General features: G+C 45.7%; 1 protein-coding gene across 1 annotated transcript in view; it reads left to right on the top strand.

The window, feature by feature from the left end:
* Positions 1-14,626, top strand: part of SDK1 (sidekick cell adhesion molecule 1) — a 388,322-nt gene that overhangs the window by 366,993 nt on the left and 6,703 nt on the right. The window contains 4 exon segments of the mRNA XM_017734101.1: positions 3,133-3,297; positions 6,018-6,155; positions 8,083-8,203; positions 8,413-8,542. Coding sequence (XP_017589590.1) covers positions 3,133-3,297; positions 6,018-6,155; positions 8,083-8,203; positions 8,413-8,542 — 554 coding nt within the window.

Raw genomic sequence — 14,626 nt, 5'->3', positions numbered from 1 at the left:
AACTTTGCTCCTCCCAGTGGTTTCTAAGAGTTAACACCCAGACGATGTCCCAACCACAGCATGTGCATCTTTCCTTCCTAAACTGAGTGGAAAATGCTGTGTATGATACACTAACGACTTTCTACTGAACTTAAAGGCCAATTTTTGCTATCACAGGTGACCTTCTAATGAATTCTCTTTCAGCTGAACTTCTAACATTTAGAGCACACCTGGTTTTGAGGAGGGGGGGGAGAGGTGCAGTGAAGGAATTCACAAGTGTGTGTTCAATACTTAATCTCAAAGTTCACCACTGGAATAAAGGGATTTTTTTTAGTTTGGATATCTCTGACTGTGATCATTGTCTACAGTGAGGGGTCTGGATTTTCCAGATGGATATAAGATAAATTAGTAGAGGCTCTGTAATTAAAAATCGTGTTGGCCAGGGCTTGGGAAGCCACAGGCTATCCTGTGCATGGGGGTCAGCAGTAGGGAAGATGTAGGACATCCCTCTTCCCAGGCTGTCTTCTTCTCACCACTGTAGCTGCATCAGCAGCTCTCTGGGACCCCAGGGACAAGGAGCTGGGTCCCATTTTAGAATCATTAAGGTTGGAAAAGACCTCTAAGATCATCAAGTCCATTAACTCAGCACTGACAGTCCTACCCCAGGGAAAAAAGCAAAGTTTTGACAAAGATTCTTTCAGTGAATGAAAGAGAGATGGGCCAGTGACTACGTGGCCACCATCCAGCATCTCTGAGTCCCTGTGAGACAGAAATACCTCTGAAGAAACACCCTACAGCATCCTTTGCTGCCCCACACCATCACCACCACAGCCAAGGGGACAGAGAGGAGGAAATGCAATGTTGACCTCCCAGGGGTGGTTTTCCCAGCTTACTGCAAGCTTCACAGAGCAGTTAAATTTACACTTCTTGGTCTGTTGGGTTTTCTGCACTGTGCACCCTGATAGGTTTGAGAAAATGAGTGAGAAAGTGTGTCTGAACAGTTGTGTTTGCTGTAATGAGTGCTGAACATTCACTTTTATTCCTTTCAAAGCAAACAAATTGCTTTTCAGACAATTCACAATGGGCTCAAATTCTCTTATTGCTGTTTACAAATGTGTTTATGAAAGCTTAGGCAATTCTAGCAAATATGGCAATATTTTATAGTCGTGAGATGCATCTTCTGAGTATCAGTGGCTGCAACAATCCAACTTTGAAAATGGATCCCTCACTCTATCCTCTTCAGAGAAACTAAATCCCAAACTTCCTCTTTATTACATTGTAACTTTATGTGGTAGAAATAATCTCGGCTTCTATTGCCCTGTAAAAGGGAAGTCAATATTTTATCTCTTGTTTTATAGCCATTGTAATACCCAGCTAATACATAACAATGGTACATTATGATAACTTCATTATAGCCTGATCATGCTGGTGAATAATGTATTGGTCCGAATTTTAAGCATGGCAGGAAAATTACCTATTTTTATTGTTCTTTGGTGTTTCTCAAATGCAGCTGGAACAATAACATTCCAGCCTGCTTTTTGCATCCGCTGAGACTGCCAATCCTCCCGACCAGAAAAGCTGTAGTTTGGGGGCTGTTACTCATTGTGTGTGTCACCAGACGTGCAGCACCGTGCAAATCACTGAGCCAATATTTATTGGTGCCAAAGCTAAAACATTCACATGGAAATGCACCTGCAGTGTTAATCAGTCCATCTTTGCTGCTATTCCCCATGGCACAGGAGTAGGCTGAGGGCCAGATCTTGCTCTGCTACACCAGCTCAGTTCTGGAATCGCTGCGGTGACTCCAATTAGGTTACACTCAGGTAAAGGCAAAGCAAATGCGAACAGCTTCCTGCCTCACACTGCAGCAGAACAAGTCACTGAGGGTAACACTGCTGGCTGCTGCTCTATTGCTACCTTGATAACACCTCGAGCTACAGAAGTCCTGCTGCTGCTCGAGTCTCGCAGTGCACAGGACTGTCTTTCAAAGCAGGCAGCTCCCACGCTGAAGTCGTGTCTGTGGAGAGGTTATTCATTGCTGTGGGACATGCAGGGAGAAGCAGATATTACTGGAAGAGCTTTGATAGCTAGAAGTGAAAGCCCAGTGGGATGCTTGTGAGGTCAGGTCTGTGAGAGCTACACTGGGTAGGTGAGCTGAGGGTTTGGCCCCACGCGTAGACAGAGACTCCATTTTCTCAGTGAAAGTACTGGGCACCAGTTGTTACTGGGAAGCAAACTGGTCAGATTAATGCTTGATTCCTGCCCTCAAAAAGTTTGAGTGGTATTTTTAATTGTAGTTGGTTTTGTTCCTACTGGTACCAATGTCCATCTCTTTGAAAGTTCATTCCACTGCAGTTAAGTGAATGTAAGGTTACAGGTGTGGATCAGGGATGGGAATGGTGCCTGGTCAGGATGTCCATCAGGATCAATGTCAGTATGGCTGTTGAGAGCCAAGATTACCCTGCTGAAACACTCCCATCAGAATGGCATTGTGTTTCTAACTTTAACAGCTTTATAAAAATAAACAAAACTCATTTCTATTTAAAACTGCAGAGCACAGAGTGCAGCACCAGCTCTGTGCCATGCAAAGGACACAACTCTATTGCTGTTATGGAGCAAACAGCACTCCAGTGACACCAGTCCCCTGGCACGGGGACACCAGTCCCCTGGCACCAGTTCACAAAAGACCACACAGTGCTTCCCAAAATTTATGTTAGTCCACACCTCACTTGAGTGCTTCAACAGCAAAGCAAATTTTGCAATGTAAAAAGCAGGCAAAACCTTTGTGATTAGGACACATTAATAATTTACTTTGGGTTTACCTGATCTGTAAATGCCAGAAGTGCTGATGGGTGACCTTACCCAGTCAGGAGGGAGTGGCAGCTGCTCCAGCCAGCTCAGGTCACTGTGGGTGCTGCTGCTGGTTTTAGAGACCTCTTCCATCTGGGCTATGATAAGAGCCCATCCATAAATGCATTCACAGATGGGGCCTGCAGGGCATTCTGACATCTGTGTGTGTCAGGGGGCAGCCTCCAGGTGAGTGTGTCCCTGCCTGTGGCTCCAGCACACAATTAATGACAACCTCTCTCACTGAGCAGGTGGAAGTGCCAGGCCACACAGTTGATGCCATTTCTCTCCTTGCTGCTTTCCTAGATGAAGGACTCTGGGACATGTTCGTGAAGGACATCCCTCGCAGCGCCACCTCCTACACAGTGGGCCTGGACAAACTCAGACAAGGCGTCACCTATGAATTTCGGGTGGTGGCTGTCAACGAATTTGGCTATGGAGAACCAAGTGTTCCTTCTGTGGCAGTATCAGGTAAGCATGGATTTTTTTTTTTTTAAATGTCTTTTTCAATGGAATTTCCCGAGGCTGAGGGAGAAGAGGGGAAAAAGAAACAAACCAGAGTCTCTAGTTGCAACAAATAATCAAGGGCAGCTTGCTTTCACTTGTTTTAGGGTAAAACTGAAGTAATACAGTGGTAAATAAAGGTTTGTAATTATAGTATGTTTGATTCTCAAGAGGAAAAATGTGCATATGACATTTTTAAGCTTGACAAAGAACCTACTTGGTGTGTTTATGTGTCAGATGTCTTGTCCTAAGACTAATTTACAAAGTCTGTAATTTGCTTTTTCTCAGTTAATAGTCTGTTGTTTTGTTTGCTCTGATTTCTTTTTTTTTCTTTTAACTCTGGGCTCTCTGATAAACATTTTCTGTGTTAATTTGTATTTAGCTCTCACAAATACAGAAGTGTAGTTTCACAACATTATTCCTGATAATCCTCTTCACTGGCAGTCCTGGTCCACTGTGATACCTCCAGTTCCCTCCACCAGAACAGTTCGTTGGTGATGCTCTGGGTCTCTTCCCACTCTCCCTGCTCTCTTCTGCTTATTCCCAGTAAACAGGGCTATGACCTAATCATGCTTCCCAAATCCCTATGAGCAGCCCAGCCCTCTGATTTTCTGAAGGGGCTTGAATACCTTGAAAAGCAAATTCCCCTCATCTTGCCAGGGCTGGGCAGCTGGAGTCCCTTGGCCTGTGGTGAGGTGAGGTGAGAGACCTTGCCCTTGGGAAGGCTTTGCTGGGTCTCCTCTTCCCCCCACTCTGCTCCACGTTGCTTTTGAGCCATAGGTTTCATCCTTGCTGTGCCAGCAAAGACAAGGATAATAAAAGAACCTGATAAAGCGGCTCTGTGATTCAAAATTCTGGAGAGTCCTGAGAACCTGGCAGTGCTCCAGTATCTGGAGTGGCTTTTATCTCTTTGCTGCTCCAGTGAAAGGCAGGAACACCATTCAACAACTCCCCAGCAGGCAGGAGTAGCAAGTGCTGCTCTCGCCATCGCGGCTGCCGCGCTCGTCCTGACACAATTAACCACTTACCCCGTGAGAGCTCCCATGGATTTCACTGTGAGTGCTACCCTTGCTTTTCTTCTTCAGGACAAGGGCATGGACAACCCACTTCAAACACCAAGAGTCAGTGTTTTTCCTATCTGTGGTTTCACAGAGGCTGTAACACAGTGTAAAGGACCAGCAGTCATGTCAGTCTTTCCTCTGCTGGAAGACGTTATTCCTCTGAAGCAGGGCATGCATCTCCTTGTGATGCTTTCTATAAATAAACTGCTTGTTTGTAAGTTCTCCACTTGAACAGAACTATTTAATTCACCTCCTTTTGATGCTTCAGTGTTCCTCTCAAATTGCTGCATGAAAGTAAGAGGCTTCCATTGAGATTCAGTCATAAAAGTATAAAGCATTTTAGGCTGGCCACTTCAGCTGGCACAGGGAGGTATAAATTGCTCTGAATCTGCTCAGCCCAGCATGGCTTGTGTAGTTTGCCTTTAGGATTTTATTGGCCTGGACTGGCCTCCTAGCAAAGAAAGAGCGTGGCTGCTTTCCCCTGCTGCAGAGTACCCAGTGAACTGGAACAAATTTGAGCTCGTATTGTCAGGCTTACAACAGAATTTTATTCAGATCCAGGCTCAGGACAGTCAGAGAAAGAGGTAAAGAGGATTTGGTGATAGTGAGGGGTTGAGTTGGTCTCCTGGCATCACCCATTCCTGCCAGGTGGTGTTCCACCTTATGGACTACAGGGAAATTATATCAACTGCTTGTGCTCAGCAGCTGCACTTTTTCCCAAAGCTGAGAGAGCTCAAGGGAGGACAAAGAGAATATCACTGCAAGAAAACAACAATACTTATTACTTTAAGCCACGACTGACAAGGTAACTCCAGAAAGGGGAAGTTAGTGTCATTTTGTGTTTCCACTTGAGGTCAAATGGGGTGAAATGCCCTGAGATTGCACAAAACCCAGGCAATTGAATTGATACCCCTGTGCTGCACATCAGGAGAAGTGATACAGAGTAGCAGTGAATGTTGGAAGTCAGAGTTAGTGGAGGTGCTGAAAGACATTAAACCAAGTGTACTTTGTTCCCTGGCACTCGCTGTATTTTTCGAAGAGCCACTGAAGAACATTTTGGCAAGGCAAGCCCCCCAAAAAATGGAATAATCATGGGTCATGGCAAGTGTATTAGTGGTTCCCTTGACCCAGGGAGTGCTAAGTTTGCCATGCTCGAGAAATGTAGGTGTGCAGAGCTGTGGGAAGAAACCTGCCTCTCTTCTCTTGGTGATAACTTCTTCTTAGCTAAGAGCCTCTGGAGCTGCTCCAGGGGTGTGAAAGGTGCTTGTAGAGATGGAACTGGTTGCCCAGAGAAGCTGTGGCTGCCCCATCCCTGGAAGTGTCCAAGGCCAGCTTGAACAGGGCTTGGAGCAACCTGGGACAGTGGAAGGTGTCCCTGCCCATGGCAGGGGGTTGGAACTGGATGAGCTTTAAAGTCCCTTCCAACCCAAACCATCCTGGGATTCTGTGCTGGAACTGTGATATGCTCCTGTTCTCTGCCATCTTAGAAGGGTCAGCAAGCCCCTCAAGAGTCTGAACCCCCCTCTCTCCTGAGCACCATTGGTGAGTCATTGTTCACTGTGGGGAACAAGAGAAAAATTTAAAGGGACATAAAGAGGAACTGTTATTTGTTTTCTGCTCTTTCAGCACAAACAGAAACCCCTTTCTACGAGGAGTGGTGGTTTCTGCTGGTGATGGCTCTCTCGAGCCTCATCCTTATCCTGCTGGTGGTGTTTGCATTGGTCCTGCATGGCCAGAGCAAGAAGTACAAGAACTGCAACGGAGGTAAGGCACCGTCTCTGTGCTGTGCAAAACTCTCAAGAGCTGTGGAAATCAGAAATATCTTTCCTTTGAACCCCTGATTTCCTCAGCAGGGACTGTCTTTAGAGCTATTTTGTTTGGCAGAAGACTTGGAACTTTTTGCTGTCTGGTTTGGTAGAAATGGCTTTTGTCTGTAGCCACCCTGGATCAGGATTTGGACACTGACCAGCCATGGGCTCGGACAGGACAGCATCTGGAATTCCCAGGGACTGCAGTAAAAGCCAAGGAGTCTGGGTCAAACACTTGGCAGATAAAGAATAAGGAATTAGCCAAGACTTCGTCTAACTTTGTCATAATTCCCTGATAGATGGGGAGAAGAAGAAAGATTCTGCTTCTCCATGGCTGTACCAATGTGGACATTCTAAATCTCTGTGCGTGAGGACTGTATCATAATTCCTTTATATTGAGTGCCCTGCATCTCACATTCCTTCCCTAAGCCAAGCTGCAGTTGCTGGGCTGGGGGCCAAGCAGCCAGGAGGTGTCCTTGTTATCTGGACCTGTTAGACTTCAACACATAGTGAGCATCAAGCTTTGAATTTTCCTTTAGTTATGATTTGTACCAGCCTCCTTTCTTGAAAGGAAACAGGAGCTACCTGCTCTGTAACCAGGAATGTTAAATAGTCCCCTTTCAAAAAGCCTCGTTCTTGAGCTCTGAATATTTTTTTTACCTTTTCTTCTCCCTACATGATGAAGTCCTGGGAGGGTTGTTCACATGTGTATTTCTCTGATAGCCTCCTCCACCTGCAGCAAGAAATTGCTCTGATGCCAGGAGGTGCCAGAAAAGGCACATTAATGAGCAGGATCAGGTGGACGGGTCTTTGCACTACCCGTTCTTAGGGATTAATGTAATGAAGTCTTCCAGGCAGTATTTAGTAATTCAGTCCCAAAGTGAAGATCTTCTCTTTCTTTGCAATTCACTTCTAACAAGTGTTAGAAAATCAGATCTCAGTCCCACGAGATAGAAGATGTATGAATACCGTGGCATTTTACCAAGTTAATACTATTACATATTTGTATGCACAGCTCGTAGGAGAGCTCTCATGTTCTTAGTTTTACTGTGTTTGGGGGACATGAAAAGGCAGGTCTGACCTGCACTGTCAGATATCCATGTTCACAGAGTCTTAATGCAGCACTGAGATTGAAGCAGAGGACAAAGCACCTGTCTGCTGCAAAGTGGCTGCCAGCCCTTCTCCCTGGGACACGAGCTCAGCTCACGCCTTTGGGATGACAAAGGATGAGCATGGGAGAGAACAGGCTCCTGCTAGATTTGATCACAACAAATAATATACTGGGCTGTATTTTCCTTCTTCTTCCCATCCCGTCCTTGTTCCTCCCTTGCACTGAGCAGTGATTTCTCCATTCCTGATCCTCATTTCAGGTGTGGCACCTTTTTCCCATTTTCTATCCCTTGCCTTTCCTCTTGCTTTTTTTCCTGCTTTTTTTTTCTCTCTCCTTTTCCTCTTTTTTTCTACCTTTTCTAGTTTTACTTTCTCTTGCTTTACTCCAGACAGCATGGAATGGCATTCACAGCACCTGATTTAGGACATCTTCAGTGGCCACCTAAATTAGTTATCTGGTTTCTATTTATAGTCAAAAACCAGGAATCAGCACTTTTGGAGCACAGTTTATCTGTGCTATTTTAGATACTGACCTCTGAATGAAATCCATGCATCCATCCATGACTCCTTTCCCCTCTTTTGACTTCCTTTGCCCCTTCACATTCCTGATACACTCCTTGCATTCACTCTGCTCTCACTTCCCAGTAAGAAAGGTAAAGAGAATTTCAAATAACAATGTCATAAAACAGAAAGAAGGACAAGTTAGCTCCTGCAGTTCTATTTGGGGGAAAAGTGCTTCTGTTTAAGGTCAGCCTTTCATTTCCTGGCTCTAGGTAAAACCATCTCCAACGTGGAAGAGTCAGTCACCCTGGATAATGGAGGCTTCACTGCTCTGGAGCTCAACAGCAGACACCTGAACATCAAGAGCACCTTCTCAAAGAAAAATGGAACCAGGTAAAAAGCTGGGAATGCTGTGCTTTTGGAATGGCTTTTTTCCTAGCTTCAAGCAGTGTTAAATAGGCAAAAGGAAGAGACTGAAGAATCTAGGGAGGACTTTAATGCCCAAGTCTCTGCTTCAAGCTGTGATTCTGGCTTCTAAGCATGATTTCATTAATTCCAGGGAAATTACAACATCCCAAACATGCACCCTTTGCATTTCCTAGGTCTCCTCCTCGCCCAAGCCCAGGGGGGCTGCACTACTCTGATGAGGATATCTGCAACAAGTACAATGGGGCTGTGCTGACCGAGGGCTTGGGCCTCAATGAGAAGCCCCTGGAAGTGTCAGAGTCAGAGGTAAGGATTTCCCTCTGCCTCACGTTCCACAGACACTGCAGATTTTCATTTCCGTGCTGAATCCTGGCAAGTCTTTGGCGTCCCAGTCCCATACCTGCATCATGCTGTGTGGTCACTGTTTGTCTGTCTTGGGGATTTTGTTTGCATCACACCTTAAAATTAAAATATCAAAGGAAAGAATGACAAGCAGGACTCAGCCAGGGCAGATTCCAGGCCTGGCCTTGGCAGATACTCAGTTTTCCAGAGTCAGTAGAAAGATAAGTGTAACCAGTCAGACAGTGTGTGCTGACCTCTCTCGAAGGGGCTGCACACCCCCTTCTGCCTGTGGGCTGCAAACTTGGACCGCTTTTGGGAAAATACATACATGCTACAAACTAACCAGCTACTGTCTGGGGGAGGTTAAAGGTGAGATGTGCTTTGGATGCTGCACTGACTGGAGTGTGGGGTGTGGTTTGCAGTTTCAGAGCTACAGCAAACGCCACGATTCAGAAGAGTGGTCTGAGTGGTGACAGCCACTGCCTTGGTTACAGAGGGAGTGGGTGGGGAGTGAGTAACTTGCCAGGGAGCACATGGCCATGGCTGTGAGGGCCCAGCATTCAGCTCTGTGAACACGCCAGCCTTGCCTTTAGGCTGCTCCCCACGGAAGGTGGGTGTATGCCAGCCTGATCCATTTGGCAGGGTTCCATCTTGTGTCTCACATTCCCTGTAAGAGGGAAGAAAGCGCTTGTTGTCTGTGAAAGTCTAGCAGTGGCCAGGGGTGAATAGACAGACTTCAAAGGAGATCCAGAAAGGTAAATCTGTCTCTAAAATCAGATGCTGTCAGCTGAGATCCTGACGAATCAGAACTGACAGTGCAAGAAGCGAGCAGTGGGCCAAACCACGCCAAACCTGACCCTTTCAGCAAGAATAAATCACAAGCAGCAAGTAGTGAAAGAAGATGACAGTTTTCATCTGTAGCTTTTCTGCACCTGCAGCTACAGCTGCTTTTCCTGGCTACCTAGCTCTCACCTCCTGCTAATTACCACCGACAGCCTGCTGCTTTGTGCTGCCCTGTGGCCGACCCGTCATGCAGGCAGCTTTCCTTGGTGCAGCTCAAGCTGCTGTCTCTGCAATGCTCCAGCATTACCCTCCAGATTAAACCCACAGTGCTTTGGTCATGTCACTGTAACAGCCCAGCATTAAACCTGTCATTAAAACAGTTTGCTGAGCATGATCGTGAATTTAGCACTGGCACCTTTTGACATTAATTTCAATGTCCCGTGTGGTATTTCCTGGTAATGTGCAAAAGTCTCCTTGCAGGGTGTCATTATTGCCTCCTATATGCACTGTTTGTACAGCAGAGAAGGAAGTGATTTTGGAGGGCTTTTTCTCAGGCTATTGATATTGTTTATTTACTGTGTATTGCTGTCGAGCCTGAAGGTCTCAGTTGAGATTCTGGTGTTTTTGTGAATGTGGGTGTGCATGTGAATATGTGCACAAAATATGCCTCCTGTTTTTCCTTGGGGCTTGGATATGCAGCCCGTCTGTATAATGTCTTTGATGCTTGTTTTGGGTTTTTTTGTGGTGGGGAATGCTTTCAGTCATGAAATGTTAATATGCTCCCAGTAGAGGTAGCAGCAGGAGATGCTGCCTTTTGATCAGCCTGAAAATGCTGTTTATGTTGGCAGGTGCAGACAGGAGGTGAGGGTGGATTGGGGCAGAGGTGGGTATAGATGATTGACCACTCTCTTTTCAAGTGTTCCTGTACCTATTAGCTCTTCCTGTTTGTCTTTTATTTTCTTTTTGTTTCTGTTCTCAGATGAGATCTTAGTAGACAGGCTGTGTTTTCTGAGAGTTCCAGATTTTCCGTCTGTCTTAGCAGGCAGAAATGTTTGGCATTATATGAAGAGTTAAAGATATCTTTTCATGGAAGAGTTCTACCCAGGTTTGGTCCTCTGCAGCAGAGGGTCCTGATGCTGTTTTCCTCTAATACATCTGTGTGTGGATCTCAAATTCCACTTAATGTGATGCACATCAGGGCAGGCAGGGCCAAAAGCTGTGCCTTTGCCTTCAATCCACTTGTCACCGTGTTAATGCTGAGTCTTACGCCTGTTGCCTGAGGTGTCAAGATTTTACATGGAAAAGAAGGAAGCTCACTGGCTTCAAGTCTCCTGGGGTTTACTGAACATGAAGAACTCTTGGGCTGACTGACTGCACTTAAAACACAGCTGCCTGGGAGCGTTCCTCCCAGCTCCCTCCTGGAGAGGGGAGCCACAGAGAAACAAAGAGGAAATCAAGTAGGACTCTTAATATTCATAAATCAAGTAGTGAACTTACTCCATGTCATGAAAGCCAAGTACTGTTGATGAGGTTAAAGAAGTTTAATTGGCAGGTACGGAGCAGGAGGCTGCTATGAGTGTAAATTCTAAATGATTAATAATAATAGTAGGCTTTTAGTTAATGAGTCAAGTGGACAAGGCTCTGGACAGATAATCTGAAAAAATTTGGTGTTCACCATGTAGAGAAATTTGATGATGTATCTGCAGTGTCATCCAGCTAAGGAAGAGCAGGGAGGAGAGGCAGGGCTGGTGCATGTTTGTGTGTTCTCTCCTTGCGGTCTCCCAAAAACTCCTTCCAGGCGAAAATACTCTCACAGGTTGCACACGTTATCAGTCAGTGCTGGATGCTCTGGTCTTCCCGCTGCTCTCTGCAGTCTGACTGGCTTTGGCTTTCTCAGCTCTGTAATTAATTTCCACTTAACACTTCACAGAGATAGGGTTCAACTTGTTTCCAGTAAAGCTCTCCAGTGATTTTGACAAGTTGGGCACTATGTGGAAACCAGCTGCAGGTGACACATAAAGTAAGAGTGGGTCCCCATGTCCAGGGAAATATTTTGCACACTGGGTTACTTTGTTTCTTTTATAGCACATTCATTTTGGGCCAACAAAAAAAAAAAATCCTGCTGCCTTCAACATTTTTAGAAGTAATCTTACAAAGTTGTTTCTTTTGTAGTCACTTAAAGAAAAGATAACTGGAACTATTATCAGATATATTATCAAATTTCCCACTGACTAAGCCAGCCAGCTCTGGTGGCTGAGCTTCCTCTGAGCAGCACTTGTGCATTTTGTGCTATCAAAAATATACCTAAATAGCCTCTCATTTTCTGTATTTGTTGTTTCGTAGGCATCCATGCACCTTTGGTTGACAGTCTGTAATGTCACCACACACCCAATCACGCTCCAGCCTATGGAGGTTTCCAAGGTAACACAGCCGCAGTCGCAGGGAAAGGAGAAAACTGAAAACAAAGCAAAAAGCCCTGCAGCATTTCTATTTACTCAATAGTTTAAAAACCACTAAAGAGTAATCCTCTAGTATAAGCTGTCTGTATTGTCATGCTAAACAGGTTTATCTTACTTCTCCTCGATTTTCATCGGGGCTGTGGAATGCCAGTTTAGAGAATTCCTTGCTGATTAAGGGTGGTTATTGGAATCTTGCTGAGAGCAGACCTTAGGAGATACTTCAGAAACATGGACAAAATAGTCAGTTCCTGCCTGTTCTGAAAGAAACACAGAAAAAACATGTTGTATCAACACTAACAAGCAGGTTATCCTTTCCTGCACCAGTCCTAATGATGGTGGAAGGTTGAAGTTACTGCAGCTATATATGTTTCATGACAGTTCCTTCTGAAAGACACTGGCCTTATTTACACCAAATTAGTGTTCCCTTTCGGTTGGTATAATGGACTAATTAGAGGACAAATTATCGGCAAGTGGTATTGTTTTACCTTTCCTCTTTCAGTTCACGGCAAGTCTGAGTGTCACCGTATTTCAAACGGCAGAAGCTCATCTTAAAGTGTTCCTGGGATTTTTCCTCTTAATTATGTTGACTTCTGGCAATCTTGAAAGAACTTGGCTTAGGAACAGAAATTTTTGTGAGTGTTTTTTTGCTGGTGATGGACAGAGCTTAAGTGGCTGCATCAGTACTATTACACTTATAAAGTCATGTCACATTCTTCTGGATACAGCTTCTTTGCATTTCTCCTTAGGGCTTCCAGCCTTTCAGTTGGCTTTATGATCCTCTCTGTCTGTGGGGACATCAGGAAGACTCATAAAGAGCCACTAGAAGTTTGTGGGGCTTTTTTTCTCCTCATGCTTATGCCACCTCAGCTCTGCTGTGATTCCTCTTCTGCAGGGCTCTGTTTCCTTGGGAGGTGGCTGAGTGTGTCCGAGTCAGTAAAAGTGATGGTGGATTGGGGAGGGCAGTGCCTCATGCCTTTGATGGAGAGAGCACATCCATGGTAGCTGGAGGAGTTCACACCTCTAGGTGCTGCTTCTGGTGAGTGATCCATAACCTGGATGCTCAGGATGCAGAGACTTTTCTTCCACATCATCCCTCAGCTTCCCAGGCATTTACCTTAAAATTACACTATGGACATGCAGCATAATGTTTGGAGACTGATACAGAGTGCAGTAACTTGTTTTCTGCTGAGTACAGAGGGAAGCAGAGTCTGGGGATCTTTTGGTGAAGTTGGCTGTGTCTGCAGCCAAGGACCAGCCTCGTTGAGCTCCTGCTGCCGGGCCCTGCCATGCTGCCACATCTGCAGCCATCCATGGCAGTTCTGTTGGAGCCCCTTGCAAAAACAGACAGGGCAGCGCTGGCAGCAGGTTCCTGGCAGCAGTGCCAAGACTCTGGAGCTGCTCTCTGCACCCACTGGCTGTGAAGTGGTCCAAATCTGGGGGTATTCCAGGAAAGCTGCAAAAACCACCTGTTCAGGAAGGTCTTTGGAGGGATTTGGGTGTTGGCTTCTCAAGCCTGGCAGCTGGTGCAAAGGAGTGTTTTTCTAGGAGATAGGCTTGCTGTGTTCCTTCTGGAATAATTATTAATGCTGGTAGGGCTTTGTTGTATTAGTAATTACTTGTCAAGGCACCTGAAGCTTTTCATTCTTAAAAATCAAACAGTGCATAATTCCTAAAGAGCCAAAACCTGGGTAACAGTGGAAGTTTTGCAAAGCTGTAAAGAGCTGCTTTGCTCACTTTTGGAAAGCCCTGGGAAAAATTTCTCAGCTCCGTCCATCACCCTCTGTGCTGGAAAATGGGCACGGAATAGTATTGAAGCAGCTACCTAAGCAAAGAAGTGGGATGATGGATGCTGTGCCCTTTTCAAACGATGGTTCACAAGGCATTTGAGGATTGTTCTTCAGAGACCATTAAAAAGGAGCTTTAGAGGAGGAGAGACAAGTTTTGTGGCAGGCAGGATCAAGAAGGATGTGTGTTTGCTGGGTGGTGTCATAGATCAGAACCACACCAACCTTTTGAAACTAATTGCAGAAACGAACAGTGACAAGCTGCACTTACCTGTCTTGTGTGTCGTAGGCAGCTCCTACTTTGATATTTAATTGCCTTTAGAATTGGCTGTGCAGATTGTTGAGGGGGGGACGGAAAGGAGTAAAGGCTTTTGCATGGTCTAACCAGAGATTTTGAGGGTAGGCATGAGATCTGGAAATGCCTGGGTAAATGCATGCTGGATGGGATGGGGCTGTTACTGGTGGGAACATTAGTGGGAACAGAAGGAAAATGTGCGCTGAGATTCCATGGCCGAGGCTTTGCTGTGGTCTCTGCGCTCGGCAGAGATGTACAAGCCCTCTGTGATTCCTCCAGCTGCATCCCAGCAGCAGCACTTCAGAGGAGGGGCAGATGCACGGAGCTTATCTGGTTACATCTCAATAGAGCTCCCGCTCGATATTGATGGGAGCTTTGAAGCTATCCAGCCACCGTGCATAAATGTTTCAGGGGTAGGATCCTCTCTGAGCACAGAGCTGAGTCTGACTCATCCCAAGAAAGCAGCCCCTCCTGCCTGACAGCTCTTCTTTCCCAGATTTCACATTCTCTTTCTTCTGTCGCCACTGGTTGTGTACCTTGTACCACCAGTAATCAGCTGGAACATGCAGATGGAGTTATTTGCCTGTAAAAAAATCTGATTTTACTGAACTCCCTCCCAGTTATATAATTAATTTTCAATACTTAATAGGGCTTGCAAGCCACACCCAGTGTCCTGTGCAAGTGGCCTGGGCTGGCCATCCCAAACATCAGCCTGTCTAACCAGAGC

The sequence above is a fragment of the Corvus brachyrhynchos genome, unplaced genomic scaffold, assembly GCF_000691975.1.
Source record: "Corvus brachyrhynchos isolate BGI_N302 unplaced genomic scaffold, ASM69197v1 scaffold5, whole genome shotgun sequence".
In the NCBI taxonomy this organism is placed as follows: domain Eukaryota; kingdom Metazoa; phylum Chordata; class Aves; order Passeriformes; family Corvidae; genus Corvus; species Corvus brachyrhynchos.
Note: the sequence above shows the minus strand (reverse complement) of the source record. Positions and strands in the feature narration are given on the sequence as shown.